The sequence below is a fragment of the Triticum aestivum genome, chromosome 3D (assembly GCF_018294505.1).
Source record: "Triticum aestivum cultivar Chinese Spring chromosome 3D, IWGSC CS RefSeq v2.1, whole genome shotgun sequence".
NCBI classification, from domain to species: Eukaryota; Viridiplantae; Streptophyta; class Magnoliopsida; order Poales; family Poaceae; genus Triticum; species Triticum aestivum.
Genome location: NC_057802.1, coordinates 417,321,428 through 417,348,351, shown reverse-complemented (window position 1 = coordinate 417,348,351; position 26,924 = coordinate 417,321,428). Strand labels below are relative to the sequence as shown.

Here is a 26,924-nt window from a genome sequence, read left to right as displayed (position 1 = left end):
GCCGCCGCCCCTCCGGTCTCCTCCTTCCCCGCCGGTGCTGCCTCTCGGCCCCGTCGTCGTCCTCCATCGCCATCGCCGGCCAGAGCCCCGAGCGCGAGCACGAACGGCTCGATCCGATCTGGTATTTTCCCCCGTTGACTTTCTCGCGACCCCAAAAATCTTCCAAGTCCTCATATTTTGACAGCATCTTGCTCTGTTCGTGATGCGATAACTTCTTGCATGAAGCTCCGATTCGCGCGTGTAATATGTCAAATTGTTCGTCTCGTGATGCTATTCATTTTTTTCAATTGCATCATATTCATTAGAGGTCATCTTGATGCCCAAATCTCTGTTAGAAGAGGGCTAGTTGTTGTTAATCTCTGGTTCTTAGCAGAACTTGGAGATTTGTCATTTTTGTATCATTTAATCTGTGCATCTTTTGGGTATGAGCTCTACATGTGTTTTGAAGTATGCCATGCCATCTTTCCACTGGTGTAGTCCATGTATTTTTGTGATCTCTGTGGTGACTAGCACAAGCATGCAAAGTAGGCCCCGTAATATTTCTGATTTCAGGGACTTGGTGATTTCTCTAAGTCTTTGTCTGCTGTAATTTTATTGTCATGTAAACTTGATGCTACAGAGAGATCCATGCATATTTTGGAGATGTTCAGTAAGGATGTTTTGTAGCTATTGTTGCAATTGATCCACTACTGCAATTGTTTGCAATTATAGAGTGCCATAGCATGACTCAATCTTGCTCTACTTTTGCTATAAAATATTTCTGGCAGATTCTTAACATGATATGAAATTTTGCCAAGCTTATTGTAGTTGATTCATACATGCTATGCAATTGTTCTTTCCATGGTTAGCTTCATAAACATGCCATCTTGCTGTAGGTATGCTTGGTTTGTCATGCATTGCTCTGTAGTGAGTGCATCAAGCTCACAAAGAGGCCTACATATTAATATTTCTGCCATGCTCTGTTTTCTGCTAAGTCTGAAACCTGATAACGGAACTTGCTATGTTTACATGCTTGCCATCATATCCTCTGATCCTTTTTGGCTTATGGTCAGTAAGGAACTTTTGTCATGTGCTTTTAGTAGAACACTTCCATGCCTTGTTTTGCTATGTTAAGTTCCTGTAGCATGTTGATTTCGTGCTCTAAACATTGCTACCTGATGCTGATTTCTGCCATGTCCAGTTTTTCACCAAGTCTGTGAACCTGTAATCTTTTGCACTTTTGCCATGCTTGTTTGAGCTTGATATGTTGTGAACTAGTCGTAGCTCAGTGTTCATCTTTTGTCAAGCATCTCCTGTAGATTACTGTCATGTGCTTTGTTGCTATGTTGGTGTGCTGTAGCATTGTTACTTGTTGCATTTTAAGTGCTATCTTGCTGTTTATCGCAGATTAGTGTCATTCTTGTTTTGCTTGCCATTTGCAAACCGTGCATCCGATTCCGGTGATCTTTATATCGATTTCGACCGAAATCACCTCATCTTTACAGTGGCATGCTTGGTTTGCCAAGTTACTGCCATGTTCATCATTTTCTTTCCGGAGCTCGCACATGCATCGCACATCATATCTTGCATATCATACATGTTTTGCATCATGTTGCTTGCGCATTTCTCGTTGTTGATTGTGGTTCCGTTTGTTTGTGTTCTTGTCTTGGGTAGAGCCGGGAGACGAGTTCGTGAACGAGGAACCTGTCGAGTACGCTTACGAGGATCAAGATTTCGACAACTCTGAGAACTTTGCAGGCAAGATGACCACCCTCGAAATCACTTCTATCTTTGCTTTGGTAGTTGTTCGCTCTATTGCCATGCTCCGCTACCTATCACTTGCTATATCATGTCTCCCATTTTAGCCATGTCAGCCCTAACCATCCTTTCCTAGTAAACCGTTGTTTGGCTATGTTACCGCTTTTGCTCAGCCCCTCTTATAGCGTTGCTAGTTGCAGGTGAAGTTGAAGTTTGTTCCATGTCGGAACATGGATATGTTGGGATATCACAATATCTCTTATTTAATTAATGCATCTATATATATTTGGTAAAGGGTGGAAGGCTCGGCCTTATGCCTGGTGTTTTGTTCCACTCTTGCCGCCCTAGTTACTGTTATACCGGGATTATGTTCCTTGAGTTTGCGTTCCTTACGCGGTCGGGTGATTTATGGGACCCCCTTGACAGTTCGTCTTGAATAAAACTCCTCCAGCAAGGCCCAACCTTGGTTTTACCATTTGCGACCTATACCTTTTCCCCCCGGGTTTTCTAGAGCCCGAGGGTCATCTTTATTTTAAACCCCCGGGCCAATGCTCCTCTGAGTATTGGTCCAAACTGTCAGTCGCCGGTGGCCACCAGGGGCAACTCTGGGCTGGCCTATCGGAAGCTTGGACAATCCGGTGTGCCCTGAGAACGAGATATGTGCAGCTCCTATCGGGATTTGTCGGCACATTCGGGCGGCTTTGCTGGTCTTGTTTTACCATTGTCGATATGTCTTGTAAACCGGGATTCCGAGACTGATCGGGTCTTTCCGGGAGAAGGTTTATCCTTCGTTGACCGTGAGAGCTTATGATGGGCTAAGTTGGGACACCCCTGCAGGGTATTATCTTTCAAAAGCCGTGCCCGCGGTTATGAGGCAGATGGGAATTTGTTAATGTCCGGTTGTAGATAACTTGTCACTTGACCCAATTAAAATACATCAACTGCGTGTGTAGCCGTGATGGTCTCTTCTCGGCGGAGTCCGGGAAGTGAACACGGTCTGTGTTATGTATGACGTAAGTAGGTGTTCAGGATCACTTCTTGGTCATTGCTAGATGAAGACCGTTCCGTTGCTTCTCTTCTCGCTCTCATTTGCGCAAGTTAGCCACCATATATGCTTTTGCCACTGCAGCTCCACCTCACCACTCCTCTTTCCTACAAGCTTAAATAGTCTTGATCTCGCGGGTGTGAGATTGCTGAGTCCCCGTGACTCACAGATTCTACCAAAACAGTTGCAGGTGCCGACGATGCCAGTGCAGATGATGGCGTCGATCTCAAGTGGGAGTTCGACGAGGAACGTGGTCGTTACTATGTGTCTTTTCCTGATGATCAGTAGTGGAGCCCAGTTGGGACGATCGGGGATCTAGCTTTTGGGGTTGTCTTATTTTCATCTGGATTTTGACCGTAGTCGGTCTTTATGCTTGTATTTTGGATGATGTATGAATAATATTTATGTATTGTGTGAAGTGGCGATTGTAAGCCAACTCTTTATCCCATTCTTGTTCATTACATGGGATTGTGTGAAGATGACCCTTCTTGCGACAAAACCACTATGCGGTTATGCCTCTAAGTCGTGCCTCGACACGTGGGAGATATAGCCGCATCGTGGGCGTTACAGCCCTACTTCCACTACAAAGACGGAAAGGGCGCCGGCAAGAGCAAGAACAATCTTGGATGATCTTTTTTCATAGTTAGTATGTGTTGAACATGTCAATTTCTTGGTTGTTTGATGACATGTGTTGATGTAGTAGCCGGACGCTTTGTGGGCATCATAGAGATAGTTTACGATGCATATGGTTATATGAATTTGAGGATTTCTAAATGAGGTACCCTATTGTGGAAATGAAAATTTAAGGTGTGGCCGGTCGTTATCTGTGGACGCGAAAAGGCGGGGCTTGTTGTATCTAGTTGTAGATGCTCTTAGGGAGATGCTTAGTAAAATAAACCGAGTTTTCTTAAGCACCGATCCTTATTTTCATAGGAGATGTGCCTATTAAGCATCTATTCTCTATAAATAAGTGCTAGTTCCTAAAGAAAAATAATTTATTTCTTTAAGCATATTGCCTAAGCACAAGGCCTTAGGCATCCATGCAAAGATGATAAACATTTGGGACATGACCGCAAACACCAGGGCTGTTCTAGACTGACACATCTACTACAGATAATCTGGATAATAAAAAAATTCATGCTTTTAAAAATAAAATTGTCATGCTATATACACAAGAAGGTGCCATAACCATTATACAGTTTTTAATGTATGACGGGACCATCTAGCCTGGCCCATGCAACAGAGGAGGCCATTGTACTTACAATGGAAAGCTTACGACATTTTGGTTCCTAAAGAAGCATGGCAAAAATTCTAACGACAACTTTTCTAATACTTGCACGGAAAATTTCAGAATTATTTGTTTCTATTTCCCTAAAAGAGCACACATTCTTAATATTTTGTAGTGCTCACATGGCAATTTTTGCAATGCTCAGATGGGAATTCATGAAAAAACATCCCTACTATCTTTACACCATGAAAAATATATTTTTTGTATAACTTTGCGGGCAAAACTAGATAGTGGACCAAGGCAACTTCAATTTTTTTTGTTATGCTTTTCATGTCATGACAGATTCACTTCCCTATGTTTTCTTAAATGATGGCAATTAATGGCATGGAGAAAATCGTAGATTGTATACAATAAATTTGATGAGCTATGTTCCAAAAATGAATTTGCGATGGTAGCCACAAGTAAAAATGCCCTGGTCAATACAATAATTTTTCCATAAATACAATTATTGAAATGTAGTATAAACCTTAAATTGCCCATGGCAGAAAAATCGAAAAGTTTTGCCATGGCCAATTTATAGCTAAAAAGGAAGTAAATTTTCATGTAATGAACAAATATCACGAATTCAGATGACGTGGCAGAAACATCTTTAATTTTTTTGCCATGACATGTCTATATATGCATTACAAAACTTAAGTTGGCATGGCAAAAAAGACATTGTTTTTATGCCATGGTAGCTATATAGATGTAGAACAACTATGTAAGGTGCCATGCCAAAAACATATTGAAGTTTGCCATGACTATTATATAGATGTAGTACAAAGCTTGAACTGCCCATGAAAAAGGTAACATAAAATTTTGCCATGTAAAAAAATATAGCTAAAAAACCAAGTAAAATGTCATGTCACGTACATAGTTGGAGGTGAATAAAACATCATAAGTAGTTAAAGCCAAAAAATCACGATATAAAAAAAATGACAAATGTGTGTAAAAATTACCATCACACTACTTGCCATGATGTTGAGAAAAAACAAAGTATGGCAATTGTGTATCATGATATGTACGCAAATACGTGCTATCATACTCTTAAAAACAACGCACGTCATGGAAACTAAAGAATTTTGTTCTTTTAAAAAAGATGGCAAATTTAGGATTTTGTTATGGGCACATGACAAAAACTTAGGAAATTTGTTCTCTTGACAAATTTAGGTTTTTTCCATGCTACAAACGAGACATTTGCCACATGTTCAATAATTGCCAAGGTATCTATTAAAATTGCCATGGTTAAAAAAATAAAAAGATAACTTGCCATGGTAGCTACAATGATAAGTACAATTTTTTGCATTTGGCATGGTCCAACTCAAAAAAGAATACCTGCATTTGTCTTGGTCTGATTCAAAAAGAATACTTGCATTTTTCCATGGTCTGATTCAAAAAAGAATACCTGCATTTGCCATGTTAACATGTCGATATATGTTAAGGTGCCATGGTGGTATACTATTTGTTTTAACAATTGCCATGATTAGAAAACACAATTCGTTTCGAGAATTGCCATGGGATACCTATAATTTTGTTTCAAGAATTTGCCGTTATTTAGAAAACATAATTCGTAAAATTGTTGTGTCATAGTTACATCTTTCCCTAAAATTTGCCATGTGATGGGAAACATGATGTTCCGAGTTTGTTGTGTGGCTCATAGAAATTCTTTCAAACTTGTCATGTTATAGAGAAAACAAATTCGTTGACGAATGTCATGGACCACTACAAGACATTCTAAAAAAAATCGCCCAAGGTAGATACAGTTCAGTAGCGTACACACTACTTAAACGCTTCAAATGCTATTCGCAAAGAAAAGAAAAAAGCTTCAGATGCCATCTTCCTGTCAGACCCCCATGTTGGCGTGCCGCCGATGCCGGTAAGGCGAACCTAACCTAACTGAACCAGAATAAACCTAAATAGCGAAAAATGAGAGTATGCTCCCATGCTGACAGTACTACTACGCTTCAGATTGCAATCGATACTAAGAAAATGATGAGACAGATAAGGAGATGAGAAGAGAAGAGAAAGTGCCGCATCCGCCGGCTTAGCTTATTCCATGGAGCTCCATATCCGTTGTCTCTCGGATGGTTGTTGGGAGGCGGCGGCACGACCCTGCTGGCTGCTAGAGAGGGACGAGGCGAGGCTGAGCGGGATGAGGTCGGGGAAGAGCTCGGGCGCGCCGGCGAGGAGGCTGAGCCGATCCGTCTCGGTATGGAGGGCGAGCTCATAGTCGGAGAACCGGTGTGGGTCATCCGGGTGCTTCATCCACGCGCTGAGGTTGTCCCGGAGGCTGCGCTCGAACCCCAACAACAGCCGCTTGGCCGGTAGGGGGTCCAGCATGCCGAGGCCGTCGGTCGCCACATGCTCCTCCTCCTGCTCCGCCCGCTTCCGCTTCTGCGAGGGTGAGGTGGCCTCGACGGTCAGCGGCGGCCGGCAGGTGCGCGCCAGCAAGCGAGACGGCCTCGGCGATGCGCCCGAGCGTGCGTTTTCTTGTTGTGTGTGTGTGCTGTTTGTGTGGCGACGGGGATGGGAGACGAATGAGGCGTGAGAGCATCTCCAACAGCCGCCCAATGCGCGGCGCCCAAAAAACGGGTTTACAGCACGCAAGTATTTTTTTAGGGCGCTAGAAGACGTTTGCTCCAACAAGCGCTGCAAATATGCTGCGCGCGCGAGTCCGGCGGTCCCAATCAAGCGGTCCCATCTGCAGCAGCCGAGAGTTTGCAGCGCGCACGACCAGGCGCACTAAATATGCTGCGCGTGATGCCTTTTTGATGCGCGCGCTGCATTAGTTATAGCGCGCGCGCTTTTTGTACGGCTGCTGGAGACTTCAAATCGGGTCTGCGCGTGCTAAAAACAGTTTTTATACCGTGCGTCGCTTATATAGCGCTTCTGTTTGGAGATGCTATGAGAAAAAGAGCTATACAAATCAGATGGTACATGCAGTCCGACCTGTCTCAGTGGAATGGTTCGTCAATTCCCGTCATGCAGCGCCCTGCGCCGTTACCCTGCTATACCGGCCAAGGCCCATATATTAACTATCCACATTTTTAAACCCACTCAGTATTTCCATGATCAATTAATATCATCTGCATGTGGGCGTTGTACCACTGGTCCACGTACCAGGAGCAAGCGAGCTCGTGTGTACTAACGCCGCTCTTCGGTAGAAAAGTTTTATTGGAGTAGTACTACTATACAAGTATATATTTGCTGACGTCCAAAAAAGTATATATTTGCTGATCCTAAAAAAACTACTACTATATATTTGCCGGTAGAATTGTAACAGACACGCAAAAAACGGCTAACATGCACGTATGGATGCACATACGCAATGATTTGCTGGATCAAACATACGCAGCGCGTGCGAGTTGGCCAGCCGATCAACTTGTCGCTCAGCCCTATCCTCCAAAGTCAAAATAATTGCCGATTCTGACCATTTCCCTCTTATCCGCCGGTACATAAATCTGCGGCCCCACCGGATATATATGAACGCCAGGGCAAAAAGGTCAACACCAAGCGGCGGTGTACGCGAACGGAACGGGCAACGTCGACGGATTAGTGGAAGCGTATATATATCACGAGGTGATCGAGGTGCCATTGTACACTCTCATCGAGTTCAAAGGCAAGCTATAGCTCTCGATCTTGTGTTTCTCTGTGAGAAGCCAGCCAACACAGCTCCGGCACGCAGACAGAAGGATGAAGAAGGGTGGCAGGAAAACGAGCGGGTGCTTCTTCTGCCTCGGCGCGCCGATGCGCGCGCTGTCGAGGGCGTGCGACCTCTACGTGAGCGGCATGTCCGGATGCGCGCGCCGGATGCCGGCGGGGGCTGTCGTGGGTGGTCGCGGCTCGAACGGCTTCGGCGGGCCGGCCACGACCATGCACATGCGGGCGAGCTCGGACCGCGCGGACGACCTTGTCCGCGCCGCGTCGAAACAGCGCCGCGTCGCGCCCGAGCCGGCGGACGTCGGGGCAGCGAAGAAGAAGGTCCACCTTAGCCAGTCGCCGGCGGCCGTCCCGGAGCGCAGGAAGCGCCCGGTGACGATGGTCACCATCGCTGAGGACGGGCCGTGCGAGTTCGGCGCCTGTCCGCTGAAACGGCCAGAGCAGAGGAGTCGCGGCGCGGCGGTGGGCGGACTGGCCGCGCGCGGCGGTGGTTTTGGTGCCATCAAGGTGGGGAGCAAGGCATTCGAGAGCCGACCATGACGCGTGCGTACAATACACGCGGTGATAAAACTTAGCTTCTTTCTTCTAGGTGTCCATTGATTGATTCCACTAGTTCTCTATCCCTCTTGATCACTTCTTGTTGACAGATTTTTTTAAAAAAGATCAGATTTATTATAAAAATTACATCAAAATTCCGAAAACCACGCAACGACCACTTACTGTGAGAACGGATGCAAATAGAACTATCTCCAATCTCTCGCAGGACGCGTCGTATAAATGCTAGCTGGTCACGACGTTGTGGTGATGGAGCAACGGTTTGAAACTGGAAATGACCTTGCCTCATTGGTCGAAGAGAACTGAACTCTCACAAGATGAGCCCATATGTAAAGTTTCTCTCAAAATGTGATGAGCCAGTCACTTTACTTGTTTTATGAGCACATTGGTCAGTCTGCCATTTTTCATCGTAAGGGCATGTACAATGGTAGCATCACCTTATAGCTGCTCCATACTACACATAGATAAAGCAAACATAGCCATGGTCATTCCACAATGGAAGCAGCACACATCCCTTTTTCTTTGTTGGGCCCACATTCAACCTTTCTTGTCCCACATCCTCTCTTTACCTCCTTTCTTTTTCACCTTGGCCAGCTGCTTTTCATCGAGGAGACCGGTTCCTCTGCAAGATCCCGTCTCTCGGTAGCCTTTTTCTACCTAAAGTCTGACTCGTGCAGCTGCGCGAGCACACGCGCTCCAGCCGTCAAATGCGGTGATAGCGACAGCTAAGGGGACCGCGTCCCATAATTACGGAAGAGATACTAACGCGCATGCATGTGCTGACACACTCTTTATTCCGTTTCATTTTAAAAAAAAAGTAATAACTTTTCAACCGAGCGTCGAAACAAAGATCCGTTTTCACCGTTAGGTTTCTCGCGACGAGATCTTCAAAACTAGATCCCATATGAGCACGTTTTGATAATTTTTAAAAAAGAAGCAACTTTGATCCTAAACGAGGCAACTTTAGTTTTAAACATAAGCAACTTTTATTAAATTATATGTACTAATGAATTTATCAAGCAAGTATGTCATATACCACTTAGAAATCACGGCAAATAATATTTTTGACCGTATATGGGCAACTAAGCATCTTCGGCAGCCAACTTTGGTGATGACAACATATTTTTTGATAGGATAGTTGCATGGATTTGCCAGGACAGTTGCTTGGTTTTGTTATTGAAATTGTTTGTTTTTTGTTAAGATGGTTGCTTGGTTTTGTTAGGTCAGTTGCTTGGTTTGCTTAGACATTATGCATTGTGTGTTTTGATAATGTAGTTGCATGGATTTGCCAGGACAGTTGTTTGGTTTTGTTAGGATAGTTGCTTAGTTTTGTTAGGACAGTTGCTTGATTTATTAGGACAATCGATTGTTTTTGTTACGACAGTTGCTTGGTTTACTAGGACAGTTGCTTGGTTTACTAGGATAGATGCTTGGTTTGTTAGGTCAGTTGTTTGGTTTTTACACAAACCAAGATGATAAGAAGTCATATTAGACAAACAAGAAGAGTTGCTTACTGATAACACTAAAGTTGCCTATATACCACACAGAGTTGCTCAAAAAAAAGTTCATCGAAACCTATCCATATGGGATCTAGTTTTGAAGAACTCGTCGCAAGAAACCCAATGGTGAAAACGGATCTGAATTTCGATACTCGAATCAAAAGTTATGGCTTTTAAAATTTTTTGAAACTCAAATTAATGCATGCGAACTGATGTGGCAGAGCATCTTCCTAATCATGCGGGGGACAGCAGAGTGTGATTGTTTTCGCGCGCGGGTGGCTGATTTTCCGTTTCTGGCTGTCTGATCGCGCGCGGGTGGCTCCTTCCTTGTCTGGGAGAGCGCTCGGGGCTGCGATCGGGCGCCCGTGCGCCCGCGAGCCACGTCACATTTTCTAATCCATGGAATCTAGGCTGATGTGGAGTCTGGAGCACTAGTCCAGCGTGGCCCGTTGGCCATGCCCTAACGAGGCCAACACAGTGTGCGGCGTGGGGCCCATACTCGTTGATGTTGCAGGAAAAAAGGTTCACAGACAACACATGGGAGGGCTTCGCTTTTTACAATACAACCCTTAAGTTTAATCCGAGGGGTGGTCTTTTGTAAATAGACATTAGGGGTAAAAATCCTCAATTATCTCCCCGCTCTCACTCAAATCCCTAGCTCACATCACTCTCACTCCGCTGTCAAATCCCTTGCTTCAGCCCCCGCAAAAAAATATCCCTTGCTTGAGATGGAGGAAGAGGATTGGTCACGGAGAATAGGGAAAGGCACATCTTTTTCCCTGAGGAGTTCCATCTTTTGTGAACAGACGGACATTAGGGATAAAAATCCCCAATTCTCTCCTCATTCTTACTCAAATACCTAGCTCGCATTGCTCTCACTCTGTTGCCAAATCCCTAGCTTGAGATGGAGGAAGAGAGTTGGCGGGTGAAGAATAGGGAAGGGCACGCCTTTTTCCCTGGGGAGATCCATCGTCGCGGCGACTGGATCAGTGGTCGGAGGCTGCCTCGGAGTGGTAGTCTTCGTCGTCGGAGGGGGCAGAGGATAGGGTGGCCACAATGGAGGGCGTGAGGCATGACATTGCCGGGAGTTCATGCCGCAGCGGAGGATGGAGTGGGCCGGCTGGTTGGTCAAGTGATGTGCGGTAGGCGGCAGGGGATATGGACTGGCGGCCAACGGATCGGAGGACCAGTAGTGCTTTGGCTCGCAAATGGGTGCGCATATCCGTCCAGTAGAAGAAAATACGACGGCCACGACATGGTTATTTTTTAAAGGTTTTTTTAGAAAGGTTCATTTTCTTTTTTCAAGAGTACGCCAAAGACGTACCATATTTTTTATAGAAAAGAGCAAGACAATTTACAAGAAGATCCCATCATCGCAAACGACGGCTAGCTCAAACGCCAATACCCACACCTATAGAAACTACAAGCTACTCTCTCGCTAACCGGTCTAAACCACCTGCTCCTTCTTCCACTCCTCAATCTCATTGATGATTTGGTTCATCAATTGTGTTGGGTTTAGTTGCTGTGTGATCCTTCCAAACACCTGGGTGTTCCTCTGCTTCCATAAGGACCAAGTGATGATGAAGAGTGAGTCAAACCCTCTCCTCTCTCCTATTGAATCTCTGCCTGGCTAATGTCCACCATTGCACTAGTGTGTTCTACGAGGAGGGGGCTTGTACTTCCAGTCTGAAGTTATCCAAAATGGAGTACCACGTCTCCCTAGCTAGGCGCACTAGATCAGAACGTGGTGATCAGATGTACACACTCCTCCAAAGTCCACATCTCCGTATGTTAACGCTTCCGTCCCTAATTGCTTTGCTTAAGATTGATGTGTAATTTTTTTGACAAAGAGTGAATTTTATTAGCTCAAAATAGAGCATCTAGAGGATACATAACACAATGAATAGACATCCGGCCTCTGCATAGCTAGGATACACACAGACACACAAAAAATACGCCAGCAAAATAGCAAAGTCAGATAAGACCAAAGCTATGCGTAGGCGAGAAAAAAAACTCAAAGCGATTAGATCCACGATCGGCAAACTATAACAATGACCATATCCGCACCAATCATTTCATGAGATCACACGAACGACGATGTTCTTCAACAACGCCTTCAGGAAGGGAGGGGCGCTCAAGCGCCTCCGTCACCGGATCCAACCACTTAAAACCAGTTTATAGGTTTTCACCCTGAAGAACCAGTCTGAGCGTATCCGAGCAATACCTTCAACAAGGTAACGATGTAAAAGCATCACCATTGCCAGGTATATATAACCAGCTAGAGTCAAACCTAGGTTTTCATCCCGGAGCTCGAGACCGAAGTCAATCATGCATTGTCACCACCACTTTTCCACGATCTAGCAGCTGCATGCAATATATGGCCGCAACCACTGCACCACCATCCTCTGCATCAAGCCGTCATACGTAGTTTGCATCTTGCCCTGAAGTCACCACCGGATCTGAAGAGAGGAACTCCACTAAGATCTTTCGGTGGCCACTGCAATCCCGCGGTGAGGTCGACGCCGCAGACCGGAGTGGTCAACAAGGACAAGGGGGCCAACATGTAAGTCGCTGCATCTGCCACGGGGTAGGCGACGCCACCATTGCCGGCCACCGTTGCCGGACCCGGACAACGCAAGACCATTGGCCTGCTGACACCACCATGGCCTTTGAAGACGAGGACGAGCGGATGTCAACCACCTTAGGGCCTCGCGCCAACAGCCCTCCATGGCCGGATCTAAGCGAAACGACTCTATGGAGAAGGCAACCAAAGAACCGGATGCATCCCGCATGGATTCCTCCAACCATCACAGGAAGGATCTGCCGCTGAGAGGAACGGAAGGATGAGAAGATCTCCCGCCGCCACTGTCGGCCGCCACGGCTGTGTCTGATGCATCCGACCGACGGCGAGGAGGAATGAGAGGACGAGCCTGAGGCGGCGGGGTTGGGCGGACGCCCATGTCACCCAAGCGAGCGACGTGGGGGCAGTTGCGATTTTTTTCCCTGTGTGTAAATGTAACATTTTCAAAAAGAAGAAAAGGAAGAAAGGTTAATTTTCAAAGTTGACCCCGAGAAACAAGAACAATTACAGTCCTCCAAAGTGCACGTCTCCATATGTTAACGCTTCCGTCCCTAATTGCTTTGCTTAAGGTTGATGTGTAAATGTAATGTAATGGTGGTGTGTCCGGGTCGTCTGCTTTCTCTTTGGTCCTCTATATGCCAAAATTAAGGGGCAAGTTACCCACCAGAAAATATAAAATAAAAAGGAAAAGTGATGGCAGCTTCTATCAGGAGACATGGCTTACTATAGCAGACATTCGAAACAGTAGACGTCGCTGTCTTCCAATGGTTTACGTGCGTGAAACGAGCAACGGTAGAAAAGTTTTATTGTACATTTGCCGGCCGAATTGCAACACACGCACGCAAAAAACGGCCAACATGCATGCATGGTGGTATGCACATACGCAAATACGCAATGATTCACTGGATCAACAGATGCAGCGCGTGCGAGTTGGCCAGCCGATCAACTTGTCGCTCGACCCTATCCTCCAAACCCATGGACAAATTCCCGCGAATCCATCAAAATAATTGCCGATTCTGACCATTTCCCTCTTATCCGCCGCTACAGAAACCTGCCGACCCCACGGATATGAACGTGAACGCAAAAAGGTCAACACCAAGCGGCAGTTTACGCGGACGGAATGGAAGCGTGTATATATCACGAGGTGATCGAGGTGCCATTGTACACTCTCACAACGCAGCCAGCCATCGAGTTCAAAGGCAGGCAATCTACAGCGCTCGATCTTGTGTTTCTCTGCGAGAAGCCAACGCAGCTCTGGCACGCAGGCAGAAGGATGAAGAAGGGTGGCGGGAAAACCAGCGGGTGCTTCTTCTGCCTCGGCGCGCCGATGCGCGCGCTGTCCAGAGCGTGCGACCTCTACGTGAGCTGCATGTCCGGATGCGCGCGCCGCATGCCAGCGGGGGCGGTCGTGGGTGGCCGCGGCCCCGGCGGCTTCGGCGGGCCGGCCACGACCATGCACCTGCGGGCGAGCTCGGACCGCGCCGATGATCTTGTCCGCGCAGCGTCGAAACAGCGCCGCGTCGCGCCCGAGCCGGCGGACATCGGGGCAGCGGAGAAGAAGGTCCACGTTAGCCTGGCGCCTGCGGCCGTCCCGGCGCGGAGGAAGCGCCCGGCGACGATGGTGACCATCGCTGAGGACGGGCCGTGCGAGTTCCGCGCCTGCCCGCTGAAACGGCCAGAGCAGAGGACTCGCGGCGCGGCGGTGGGCGGACTGGCCGCGCGCGGCGGTGGTTTTGGTGCCATCAAGGTGGGGAGCGAAGCCTTCGAGAGCCGAGCGTGACGCGTGCGTGATAATACTCCACCAGTTTTTTCATTGATTTCTTCTTGTTGTCTAAACAGTTCGATAACGATCGCAAATCAGCAAATGGACCTGTCCGCGATGGCGCGACGGTTTGGAAATTAGAAATGACCTTATTTGAACATGTTTTTCTCTATCTCTATCTATACTATTTTTTTTAGGTATCTTTATCCACAATCGATCAACTTAATTTACTTATCTTCTGAACCAATTTCATTTTAATTTACTTACCAAACTTCTAATCATATAAGGTAATTCACGGGCAGAATTTAAAAAACATTCATTTACACAATCGCATTATTATGGACAGTTAAATCACAAACTAACATATACTAGAATATTTATATTCCGTTGTAACACACGATCATTGTTCTAGTAATCTGAAAAGACATAAATCCTACGCAAGGAACGTTCTCGGTATGGTTTTCCAGCGTGATTTAATGCCTACCATTGGATTTGGCCCGTGACGTTGTGCATACTGGGATGTGATTGTTGCATGACATGGTGAAAGAAACTCCGAGCCAACATTCCGTGGTGCAGCCCTCACGCCGTAAGCAAGCGTTTTGTAGGATGTGCAGCTGCATCGGCCACGATAACGAAGTTTTTTTTTTCTTTTGAGAAATCGACCGCGAAGATGGGGTGACCGCGTTGGGGAAGCTCCCTGGGCGGCGGCGGGAACTAACCAGGCCTTGGGCTCCAAATGGGCCTCAATGTGAGCGGCGGCGGTTGTGATGTTGCACATCTTTTGAGTGGACAGGTAGAGATGAAATTTTTGTATAAAAAGATCTCTACTACTTAAAAAGAATGTAAGGTTTCCATTTCAGCTTTCTTTTCACCACCCTTTCGTCATACCTTCCTATTTCTATCTATCTACTACTTAAAAAGAACGTAAGGTTTTCATTTCACCTTTCTTTCCATCACCCCTTCGTCAAACCTTCATATATGATAATCAATCAACTTAATTTACTTACCTTCTGAACCAATTTAATTTTAATTTACTTATCAAACTTCTGATCAAAATATAAGATAATTTACGGGGAAAATTTGATGAACATTTATTTACACAATCACATTATTATGACAGTTAAATCACAAGCTAACGTACTAGAATATTTATATCCCGTTGCAATGCACGAGCATTGTTCTAGTAATATGAAAAAGCAGAAATTCTACACAACGAACGTTCTCTATACGCTTTTCCAGTGTGATTTAGTGCCTACCATTGGATTTGGCCCGTGGATGTTGCACATACAGGGATGTGATTGTTGCATGACATGGTGAAAGAAACTCCGAGCCAACATTCCACGGTGCAGCCCTCATGTTGTATGCAAGCGTTTTGGCTGGTATGCGGCTGCATCGGCCATGATAGCAAAGTTTTTTTGAGAAAAAGATCGCGAAGGTGGGGTGACCGCGTTGGGGAAGCTCCCCGGGCGGCGGCGGGAACTAACCAGGCCTTGGGCTCCAAACGGGCCTCAATGCAAGCGGCGGCGGTTGTGATGTTGCACATCTTTGAGTGGGAAGGCAGAGATGAAATTTTTGTCTAAAAAAAGGCGGAGATGAAATTTTCTGAAATCACTGATTAAGACGTATCTCTGGTAAAAGTCACTCCATCTTTTCTCTGATGTTGACAAATGATACATTGTGTGTGCGCCAGTAGTCGCAACCTGAGATTTTTTTGGTGGAATCATTTTCTTAGAATGTTTTATGTTTTGAACCATGCATCTAAATCACGAACCGTTTTCATTGTTTTCTCACGCCGATATCTTCAAAACTAGATTTCATATTAATAGGTTTCAAGAATTTTTCTCACAAAAATAATGGAATAAAAAAAATGAAAACCAAAAAAAATAAACAAAACAAGCCAAAACCTAGAAGCACGGTTGTACTTTTTCAATTTTTTTGGAAGCACAAATGTGATTTTCACTTTTTTGCGAAGCACATGCTTTGCTTATTCAATTCCAAGGAAACACAGTTGTGCATGTTGCGGAAGCGCGAGCTGTGATTTTTCCTTTTTCGGGGAAGCACAATTGTGTTTTCAAAAGTTGTGCTTTTCTCTTTTTCGGGGAAGCGCAATTGTCCTTTACGAGAAAAGCATAGTTCTGCTTCTCATGCAGCACATCTATGCTTGTCTTTTCCTTTTCGAGAAGCACATGACTTGCATTACTCTTGTTTGGGAAGTATAGTTGTGCTTCTTGCAGAAAAATACTGCTTTTCGAAGAAAAATCCTAGTTTTTCATTCAAGAAAAAACCAGGCAAACACCAAGAAGCCAAACCATGTAAAGCCCGAAAACGTGTACCGAAAACAATCGAAATCTGAAGGTACAGACAAGCATGCGACATGTGAAGGCATCTAGACGCACCAGTTAACACGCTCTCAGTCCAGAAAGTGACACTTATGGGAGCCCCCCAAGGGTAACCATGAGTTAGTTGCTCCCGGAACTTTCATGCTTCAAATAGTCGCCAGATCACACAAGCGAAGGAGATATGGGCCAGCCCATTTAGAGCAACATGTGAATTTTGGTTTTTTCTAGTTTTAGGATCCTGTTTTTTTGTTTTTGTTCTGGTTTTTCCCCTTCTGTTTGTTCGGTTTTTCTGATTTTTTATTTTCTTTTGTTTTTGTTTCCTTTTTTCAAATTCCAAAAAATATTCAATATATATTAAAAGAACAATTCAAAATTTCAAAATTGTTCACGTTTTCCAAAATAATAGTAATTCGAAAATTTGCGCGCATTGTCTAGAAATTGTTCATATATTCAAAAAATGTTTGCTAAGTAATTTTCTCATTTTTAATTTTTTTATTTTCTCCAAAAAATGATTGCGTTTTCAAAATTTGTTCAATATTTTAGAAAATGTTCACAAATTCAAAATATTTACGATTTAAGAAAATATTTGAGATTTCCAAAAAAATGTGTTTTAAGAAGTTTTTACATTTTTTGATAAAGTACGAGTTCCAAAAAATATATTTCATTTTAAAAAATCTCGTTTGAAATTTCAAAAAATGTTTGATGTGTCGGTGCTGATAGTTTCAACGTTGCTACACTGCCCAAGACACTGAAGTTCATCGCATGACATTTTTAGGATTTTCCACTGTTTGCGCTACAGAGTGCCACTCGCTACTGGGTCGGCCCATTGGGGAGCCACATGTATTGCATGCGTCTATTTTAAACAAAGTGTCAAATAGGAGCTCCCACCACATATGGCAAGTTCTACGTGCGGTCTGGCCCGTGCGCACGACCGCTTGAGTGCATGTGGCTAGGCACAGGGCACGGGAGGGGGAGGGTGGGTGGCAGCTCACAAGACCAGGAATATATAGGGAAATAATCCCTATCGGGATCCTCCTTTCTCGAAGGGACAAACAAGTCTAGTGTCGGGATTGACCGGGTTCAAATTGCATGGTGCCCATTTCAGGTACTAGGACTTCAGGATACGACTCCGACTGGCTCTAGGAGTTCAAGGTTTAAAATAGACTTATCATTGAAATCAATCTACAATGCACCAATACGTTACTAACTGCAATAAGTTTGAGATAGAAGAGAAACAAGACTTGCCCATAAGTGAGTTTTTATCCTTCGTGAGGGTTCCCCCGACCTTCTCCTTCACATGTGGCTCCGGCTGCTAGAGAGACGAGGCAGGGAGGCCTAGAGTCCCTCAAATATATGCATATTAGCGTAGGTATCCCGTGTTTGGTGTCGTTAGCCCTAAATAAAGTGACATGCAGACATAGTGAGTGCTTTGTGAGTGATGATGCCCCAGCGGAGCTTGAACTCTCCCTCATGAAGCTTTATTCTGAATCTGGCCTTCCACGACAAGCTTTATCTTCCAGAAGTTGTCATCGATCTAAGGGATAGACGAGCTTCCAGTGAATTCGTTCCCTCCCCCCATCGTCCATCGCACAACGTCGACGTTGGCCGGAGTTGAAGACCCGTAATATCATATGTCTACAGTGTGCATCGAGGCGTTCTTGGGTTGGCTGTTGTTGGAGTATAATGTCCGGCCCTCTCCCATAGTTCAGACTTTTGGATGAGTTGGCTGGAGCATGAATTCAATATGGTATTAGAGCCAAGAGGTCTTGAGATCAAGACCCTGCCAACGCAGTATTAAATAAAACAATTCTGGAGCCTACATCGATCCCACGTCTAAGGACTAAAATAGCCTAGACGTGAGGGGGAGTGTTGAAATATATTGCCCACCTCCCTCCATAGTTCGGACTGATGGGTGAACAGGTTAGGTGCATAAACTTACAACCAAGAGGTTCAGGGTTCAAAACCCAATAAACACAATAAATAATTGCGGCCTGCTACCGCTTTCGCTGAGTATAATGTCCGGCCCTCTCCCGTAGTTCGGATTTTTGGATGAGTTGGCTGGAGCATGAATTCAATAGCTGTTGGCTTGGCACCGATCTGATGCACCTCTTACTTGAACCTCCAAGATAGGGATGTCCCAACCCTTGTTGCCCATAGTGGAAATTCATAGCAAGTCTCATGAGCACAGTCCCAAGAGTGATGACAAGGTGATGTTTGTCGGCATCGCCGGCTCCACTGACTCTGACAAGGTTGGCATCGTCACGGTGACTCAATTGTACTATTAGTTCTGCATCCAAGGACCTTTATGCATAAAGGAAGGACTAGTGCCTAATTTTATATTTCTATAGGGTCCTTGCAATGGATGTGCAGTAACCACTCTACCAAGTTCCTTGGGGACCCTCCATGATGTTAAAAAGGAGATGCATTACTTACTTGCATTGCACAAAACACCAGCGCTAAGTTCTTTATTACTTTTTTTTGCGGGGAATAACTTGATGACTTAACGCGACCAGTCTGTCTATTTTGCTTAAGCATTATGTATTGACATGACGGTGGCGGGGTTATTATCTTGCTATTTTCACTTTCTCTCTTTCTCGGTTGCCACCATTGTCATTAAAAAAATTGCCACCATTGTCCATTTCCAAAGAAAAATGCCACCATTGTCAGAGTTAACGGCTGACTGACGGCCAGCGCTTCTGTCAAGGAACACGATTAGTCAGGAAAAAGTCGCTATCTTTCCCGTGGTTGCTCGCTCGCCCTCGCCGGAAATCCTGAATCCTGAAATAATTTCAGGAATAAATGCGAGCACCAGGATTTGAACACTGATGGCCTGGTGATACCACAGTCCCTTTAACCATCTAATCACAGGTTGGGTCGCGCCGACTGGTTTTGTTAACAGAAAAACAAATGATATCAACTCCGGCTTACATATGCGTGCACCCGGCAACAATGGATCACCCGATGCAGCGCGTCTGCTCTCGTGGGACTTGGCCGGCTCAACTCCCCTATCACCCTATGGCCCCAAAATACATCACATACATGTGCATCCTGACCATTTCGCTCTTACCGCCGGTATTAAAACCCGCTTACGCCATGGTTAACCGAGCAAATCTCTAATATATTCAAAACCAGGCATCTGGACTGCACAAGCAACCCGGTGTGAACCCCATCATCGGGTGCTCGATTCTCAACCCAGAGATAACGGAGACGTCCGTCGAGTTGGCTCTATAAAGAGCAAGAAACCTCGACGACCTAGCTAGTACTCCCTTCGTTCGGAATTACTTGTCGCAGAAATGGATGTATCTAGACGTATTTTAGTTCTAGATACATCCATTTTCGAGACAAGTAATTCCGAACAGAGGAAGTAATACCAGTAGCGCTCCGTCCGCTCCGTCTGTGTTTCATTGTCGGAAGCAACCTCCGCGCTCGTAGTACGCAGCAGATGATGAAGGACGGCGGCAGCCAGGCGGGCGGGTGCCTCTGCATCGGCGCGCCGATGCGCGCGCTGTGGCGGGTGTGCGACTCCGCCTGCGACCTCTACGTGCGCGGCATGTCCGGGTGCGCCACCCGCGTGCCGGCGGGGGCAGTCGCGGGCGGCCGCGGCTCCGGCTTTGTCAGATCGGCCACGACGGTGCACCTGTGGACGAGTTCGGACCGCGCTGACGACCTCATCCGCGCCGCGTCAACGAAGCAGCGCCGCGTGGCGACGGCCGATCAGCCGGCGGATGTCGGGGCGGCAAAGAAGGGCCGCCTTGGCCCGGTGGTGCCCACGATCGTGCCGGCTCGGAGGAAGGGCCCGGCGATGGCGACCATCGCCGAGAACGGGCCGTGCGACTTTGGCGCCTGCGCGCTGACGCCACCGGACCTGAGGAGGCGCGCCCCGCGGTCGGCGGGCAGGGCGCGCCTGGCGGTGGGTTTGTCGCCGTCATGGCGGGGATCGAGGCCTTCGCGGCTCGATCGTGACGTGTGCGTGCAAGACGCGCGTAGCGGCTGTGTACAAACCTAGCTTCTAGAAGTCCGGAGGTCGATTTCACCCACGACACATTTTCTCTCACGTTCTCGTGATTTCTTCCTGATGTATAAACAGTTTGACAAGCGCAAATACTATTGTAACTAATAGAATGCCTGTGCGTTGCCACAGGCCAACAAATGAATTTATAAACAATGCCCATTTTCATCTCCACAAACGAGCACGTTGCTTGGAATATTTAATCATCACAACACAAATACAAACATCTTTTTTTTCCCTATTCTTACAAACACCACACATCCCTCTAGCCGCTCTTTCCTGTTGATTTAACTTGTCCTCAGTCATCTTTTTTGTCCATACATAATTAATCCACTTAATTTATTGCCCCTTGACGCTTCTCGATACAACATCTAGATAACAAAAAACTACTCTACAATTTTTTATATTAACTATCATGATCCTAACATATAAATAAAAATATTTGAACAAGAAATGAAGGTCCCATAATATAATGCTATACTCTCTAAATCATACATCCCATCTAGACGTGAGAAGCGGCAACACACACACACGTGAATAGCGGTGCCCCTGCCAGGAGCGGCTGCATCTCCCCGGATCCATCATCTTCAACTTCCCTCCCTAATAATTCCAATTAGAAGAGAATGGGTCATGTAATTATAATTTGTAAGAATAAAGCTCTCACCTGATAAACCATAAATCCACAATTCTCTCTCCCTCTCTCTCCCCTGTAATGCCCCTGCCAGAAAAGAATGGGCCATGTAATTATAATTTGTAAGAATAAAGTCTTGCTGGTAAAAGGGAGATAGTGAAAAACACAAAGTCCTTCAATACTGCTGCCCCTAGCATAACATGGAGATATCTGGATTATAAGCAAAGGAGAACAATTAAGGAAAATGAATCACCAAAATGTGTTCATGCAAATTCTCCTTACAAGAAAGGAGGCTAGACCAAACCAGAAATGTATTTTGAGCCGAGTTAAACCTCACCAAAACCATGCCCTCTTACCTTGGTTAAACACTCTCCATATATAGGCCCTTCCTAGCAGCCAACACCATCTTGAAGGCACTTTCAAATGCAGAGGATAACTTATACCAAAAGCAACAATGGAGCCACCCTTTTATTTATTTTTCCCGTGGCAATAGGAGATGCAGACCATCAGTTGCATACATGGAACATAAAGACTAAAGACACCTATGTACGATTACCCTTGTACTGGAGTCATACGAGTCACCCGACAAATGTCAAGAAAATAACAAATCAGATGATTTGCTAGCTAGCCGATATGAGCCGTACACCTCTAAATGATGATCACAACAAAATCTGACAAAAACCCATAAAAAGCGACATACCTGCCAAAGAACCAACTCAACAAGAGCATGTGCAGCTCACAAAAAATCCATATTCGGTTGCGTAAGATACCAGCTCTGAAGCAGGGCAATGACTTGAGTACATGCAGATGAACTGAAATTTGCAAATGAGCATATTAGCACTGAAGCATATTCTTCTACTCTGAAAACTATGACATCTAAAAATAAATGGCACAATTCAAAATTTTGCTATCATAGAAAGCTAATGACGTGTGTACACTGATCATGTTATTTATTTTGGATGGTAACTACTGAAGCTATAATGGTGCAATCGACAGATTACAACAAGAAGCTATGGTCAGTTTTGTAAGGAAGAGTAAGCGATCAATTTACCTTAACAATTAGCAAGAGTACTGGCTCCATATGAAAACCGCGGTATAGATTTTCTCATCCTATATAATACGCTCCCATGACACAAAAACCTACCTTATAAGGTACATGAAAGGGAAGCCCAACTAAATACAAGAGAGAACCTTTTAGACTTTCAATGAGGCCTCAACTGGAATGGATATGCAGAATGTGGTGGTGTTGATTGAAGCGGCTGAAGTGTGATCTAGATAATTATTTTGGAGAAGAAATCCTTGTAGTCACTATTGGGTCCAATTTCACACCCCAGCACTGCAACAGTTCGATGATGTAGCGGGACCCTACTTCACTGGCGGTAGCATACAAATAAAATAAATATGACGACTCCAATATAGGTTAGTGAGCAGCATTACAAATGCGCTCGTACAAACAGACTATAGTATGGAGAACCAAACACACGAGAACATAGTACCTGCACTACATTTCATCGAATATGTCACGTGCAAAAACTCTTATTCCTCATCTTCCATCATCCTGGTGCTTGCTCCACCATGGAAAAGGTGCAGCCCTGAAAAACATGGAAGCCTAAGCTAAGAATGTGCATCCAATGGAGTGGAGCGGGGAGGACCTTGGGTATTTACCGGGGAAGGGGCATGGTGAGGTGATTGGTGTTGATTTCAGTACCATGTGCCACAATCAGAGGCAGTCGACGGGAGAGGAAACATCCGTTGTCATCGCCTGCATGTGTTGCCCCTTATGCTCCCCGATCCAAGCGGCAAGACGGTAAGAGGCTCATGGGTGCGCGGATGCCGGTGTTAGCATTCGTGGTTGAGACACCGCTTTACCAGTACATATGTTGTTCATGCAATAAGCAGAGATGCAATCAGCTGTTCATAAGCAAGAAATGTGTAATTCGTTATTGTAAAAAGCAAGCAAAAAATGACTTCCTCAAGGACACAAATCAGTGGGAAACCTGCACAACCTAATACGTCAATGTTTTTACTAATGAGCATGGCATATTTAATCAGCAGATTATTGTTAAATATCATAGCATGGTGGCGCTTTATCAACATATTACTTTTAGTTACCTTTTAAAACTTGAAGGCTCACTGTTAGTTCTAATCCTCATGGCCTATTAAATCTGCATGCTACTATTCAATGTAACAATTCCAGCTTGCTTGCATATGAATGATGTATCTAAAAAGACAGAAGAGATGCATATGACAGCAGTGCAGCAACTGCTCAGACCTAAACTGCGAAGGAAACCACTCGACGCTACAACGCCGATGAGCTGAAGCTCACATGGTGGCATCCGCCATGACCGCCACCATGTTGGAGGCACCGCCGGCATAGCCGAGACTCCCACCATCAATTTGCTTGCTAATTTATTGCACAACATGATGGACAAAAAATTATGCTGCTAATTAAAAAAAGAAGTACGCCTTATTATCGAAACTCTAGCTTCTAAGAAATAAAGTTTCACGGAACCAAGCCTGTAAGCAAAAGGAATGGAGGTCGTAAAATATTCCATCGATAAATGCTAGTTACTGATGCAAGGATTGAACAAAAAATGAACAACTTATAAATTTGAACACGGGATCTTATGTTGAAGATGGTATCCAGTTTGTAATTTAGAAGTTAATGATGTAGTCCATAATCATCCAAGGGAAAAAGAAGCACATGAGCACATGACCAAGCAATGGATTGAAATTGTGTGTAATCAGTACAAGATCAAGAAATTAACTATTGCATACTAATATGTATTTTTTGTCTCTTCAGCTTACTTGGTTATATACATCCACATAAGCCATATATATTCAGGCACCAAAATTAGAAAATAACATGTATAGTTGTTGCTTGATCCAACAAACACCACACGCAGGCACGCACACGCAACAAGCATCCATCGGCACCCAACAAGCAACAAACAGCACGCACGCACACACGATGAGTTCATACAAGCATCAATCGGTGGAGATCACGCACTCACACACGCTAGGAAGCCACACACAGAGCACGCCGATCACAATAATCACGAAGGGCACACACGCACACAACGCAGACACAAACACATATGTAAGATTTGGCGGAGAGGGGAATAGAGACATACCACCACAGGGCGGAGCCGTGGCGCCCAATCGGCGACTAAGTGGACGGTGACCCAAGATCAAGCAGCGGGCACGAGGCGTCGGCTGGTGGTCGGCGAGGCTGAGTACTTCCTGGGTGACACTGCCGACGTCATCAGATGCCAGCGATGATGGGGCAGTCAGTTGGGTGCCTTACAGAGCTCGACGCAGGGGCGGCCTCCCCTCTCTGTCTATCCGGCGAGGTGCACGACAAGGGTGGGGTCCCGACGGCTGCCCCAACCGCAGTGTTGCACGGCACCGTGCACTGATACGTCTCTAACGTATCTATAATTTATAAAGTATTCATGTCATGTTTACAACGATCCTATATGATTTTGGTATGATTTGATTAGAAATAACCCGGACTTACGATATTTTCAGCGGAACTACCGTGGTGTCGTTTTTTGTGCAGAAATAAAAGTTCTCGGAACGAGCTGAAAATTTACGGAGAATATTTTTGGAAAATATTAAAAAATACTGGAACGAAAAGATATCAGAGAGGAGTCCCGAGGCCACAACAAGGGCGGAGGACGCCCCCCTAGCCCCCCCAGGGCGCGCCCCCTGCTTGGTCATCGCCTCGTGGGCCCCCTTGACTTGTCCCCGACGCCAACACCTCCTATAAATCCCAAAACCTCCAGAAGTAAACCTAGATCGGTAGTTCCGTCGCCGCAAGCCTCTGTAGCCACGAAAAACCAATTGGGAGCCTGTTCCGGCACCCTGCCGGAGGGAAAAACCATCACCGGAGGCCATTTTCATCATCCCGGCGGTCTCCATGACGAGGAGGGAGTAGTTCACCCTCGGGGCCGAGGATATGTACCGGTAGCTATGTGTTTGATATATCTCTCTCTCTCTCTCGTGTTCTTGATATGGCACGATCTTACCGCGAGCTTTGCTACTATAGTTGAATCATATGGTGTTTCTCCCCCTCAATCTTCTTCTGATGAATTGAGTTTTACCCTTGAGGTTTCACCATTATCGGATTGAATACTATTATGGATTTGAGAACACTTGATGTATGTCTTGCATGGGATACCCGTGGTGACAATGGGGTATTCTATTGATTCACTTGATGTATGTTTTGGCACCAACTCGCGGATTCCTGAGGTGACATTGGGTGATCTATGCATAGGGGTTGATGCACGTTTTCGTCCTTGTTTCTCCGGTAGAAATCTTGGGGCACTCTTTGAGGTTCTTTATATTGGATTGAATATTATGAATCCGAAGTTGTTTGATGCATCTCGTATAATTGACCCGCGGATACTTTTGGTGACATTGGAGTATCTAGGTGATATTAGGGTTGATTAATGTGTGTCATATGGTGTTATTTTACTACGAACTCTAGGGGCTATTTGTGACACTTATAGGAATAGCTCAATGGATCGATCGGAAAGAATAACTTTGAGGTGGTTTCGTACCCTACAAGCAATTTCATCTTATGTTCTCCGTGTTAGGAACTTTGGAGTGACTTTTGTCGCACGTTGAGGGATTGCCATATGATCTAATTATGATATCATTATTGAGAGAACTTGCACTAGTGAAAGTATGAACCCTAGGCCTTGTTTCCAAGCATTCCAATACCGTTTTCACTCACTTTTACTACTTGCTACCTTGCTGTTTTTATATTTTCAGATTACAAAAACCTATATCTACCATCCATATTGCACTTGTATCACCATCTCTTCGCCGAACTAGTGCACCTATATAATTTACCATTGTATTGGGTGTGTTGGGACACAAGAGATTCTTTGTTATTTGGTTGCAGGATTGTTTGAGAGAGACATCTTCATCCTACGCCTCCCACGGATTGATAAGCCTTAGGTCATCCACTTGAGGAAAATTTGCTACTGTCCTATGAGGGAGTCCTGGATTATGGGGTCCTCGGGCGCCCGGGCTACGTGACGTGGGCCGGACTAATGGGCCGTGAAGATACAAGATAGAAGACTTTCTCCCGTGTCCGGATGGGACTCTCCTTTGCGTGTATGGCAAGCTTGGCGTTCGGATAGGAAGATTCCTTTCTCTGTAAACCGACTCTGTACAACCCTAGGCCCCTCCGGTGTCTATATAAAGCGGAGGGTTTAGTCCGTAGAGGCAATGATAATCATACAGGCTAGACATCTAGGGTTTAGCCATAACAATCTCGAGGTAGATCAACTCTTGTAACCCCTATATTCATCAAAGTCAATCAAGCAGGAAGTAGGGTATTACCTCCATTAAGAGGGCCCGAACCTGGGTAAACATCGTGTCCCTGTCTCATGTTACCTTCGATCCTTAGACGCACAGTTCGGGACCCCCTACCCGAGATCCGCCGGTTTTGACACCGACATTGGTGCTTTCATTGAGAGTTCCACTGTGCCGTCGTCGAAAGGCTCGATGGCTCCATCGATCATCTACAACAATGCTGCCGTGAAGGAGATTTTTCTCCCCGGCCAAATCTTTGTATTCGGCGGCTTCGCACTGCGGGCCAACTCGGTTGGCCACCTAGAGTAGATCGACAGCTACGCCCCTGGTCATCAGATTAGCTTTGAAAATCTGAACTATGTTGCTGATATCCGAGGAGACTTGATTTTCCAAGGGTTCGCGGCCCCAATCGTCGCTCTGGCCTTAGATCCGGAGCACGTCACCAGGTCCGAAGACGGGAGTCTAGAGCCCGCCGGACTCTCTGTAGCTATAGAGCCCGATACTGGAGAAC

General features: G+C 45.6%; 2 protein-coding genes and 1 pseudogene across 2 annotated transcripts; all 3 read left to right on the top strand.

Moving 5' to 3' along the window:
* Positions 1–7,757: 7,757 nt before the first annotated feature.
* On the top strand, positions 7,758–8,750 carry LOC123074796 (uncharacterized). Its single transcript, XM_044497543.1, has one exon. It carries the CDS (start codon positions 7,797–7,799, stop codon positions 8,247–8,249), a length of 453 nt encoding a protein of 150 aa, XP_044353478.1. The 5' UTR covers positions 7,758–7,796; the 3' UTR covers positions 8,250–8,750.
* Positions 8,751–13,527: 4,777 nt separating this feature from the next.
* On the top strand, positions 13,528–14,337 carry LOC123074795 (uncharacterized). Its single transcript, XM_044497542.1, has one exon. The coding sequence runs from the start codon at positions 13,618–13,620 to the stop codon at positions 14,122–14,124; it is 507 nt and encodes a 168-aa protein (XP_044353477.1). The 5' UTR covers positions 13,528–13,617; the 3' UTR covers positions 14,125–14,337.
* A 5,550-nt stretch (positions 14,338–19,887) lies between these two features.
* LOC123074792 (uncharacterized) lies at positions 19,888–20,408 on the top strand (annotated as a pseudogene).
* Positions 20,409–26,924: the final 6,516 nt, after the last annotated feature.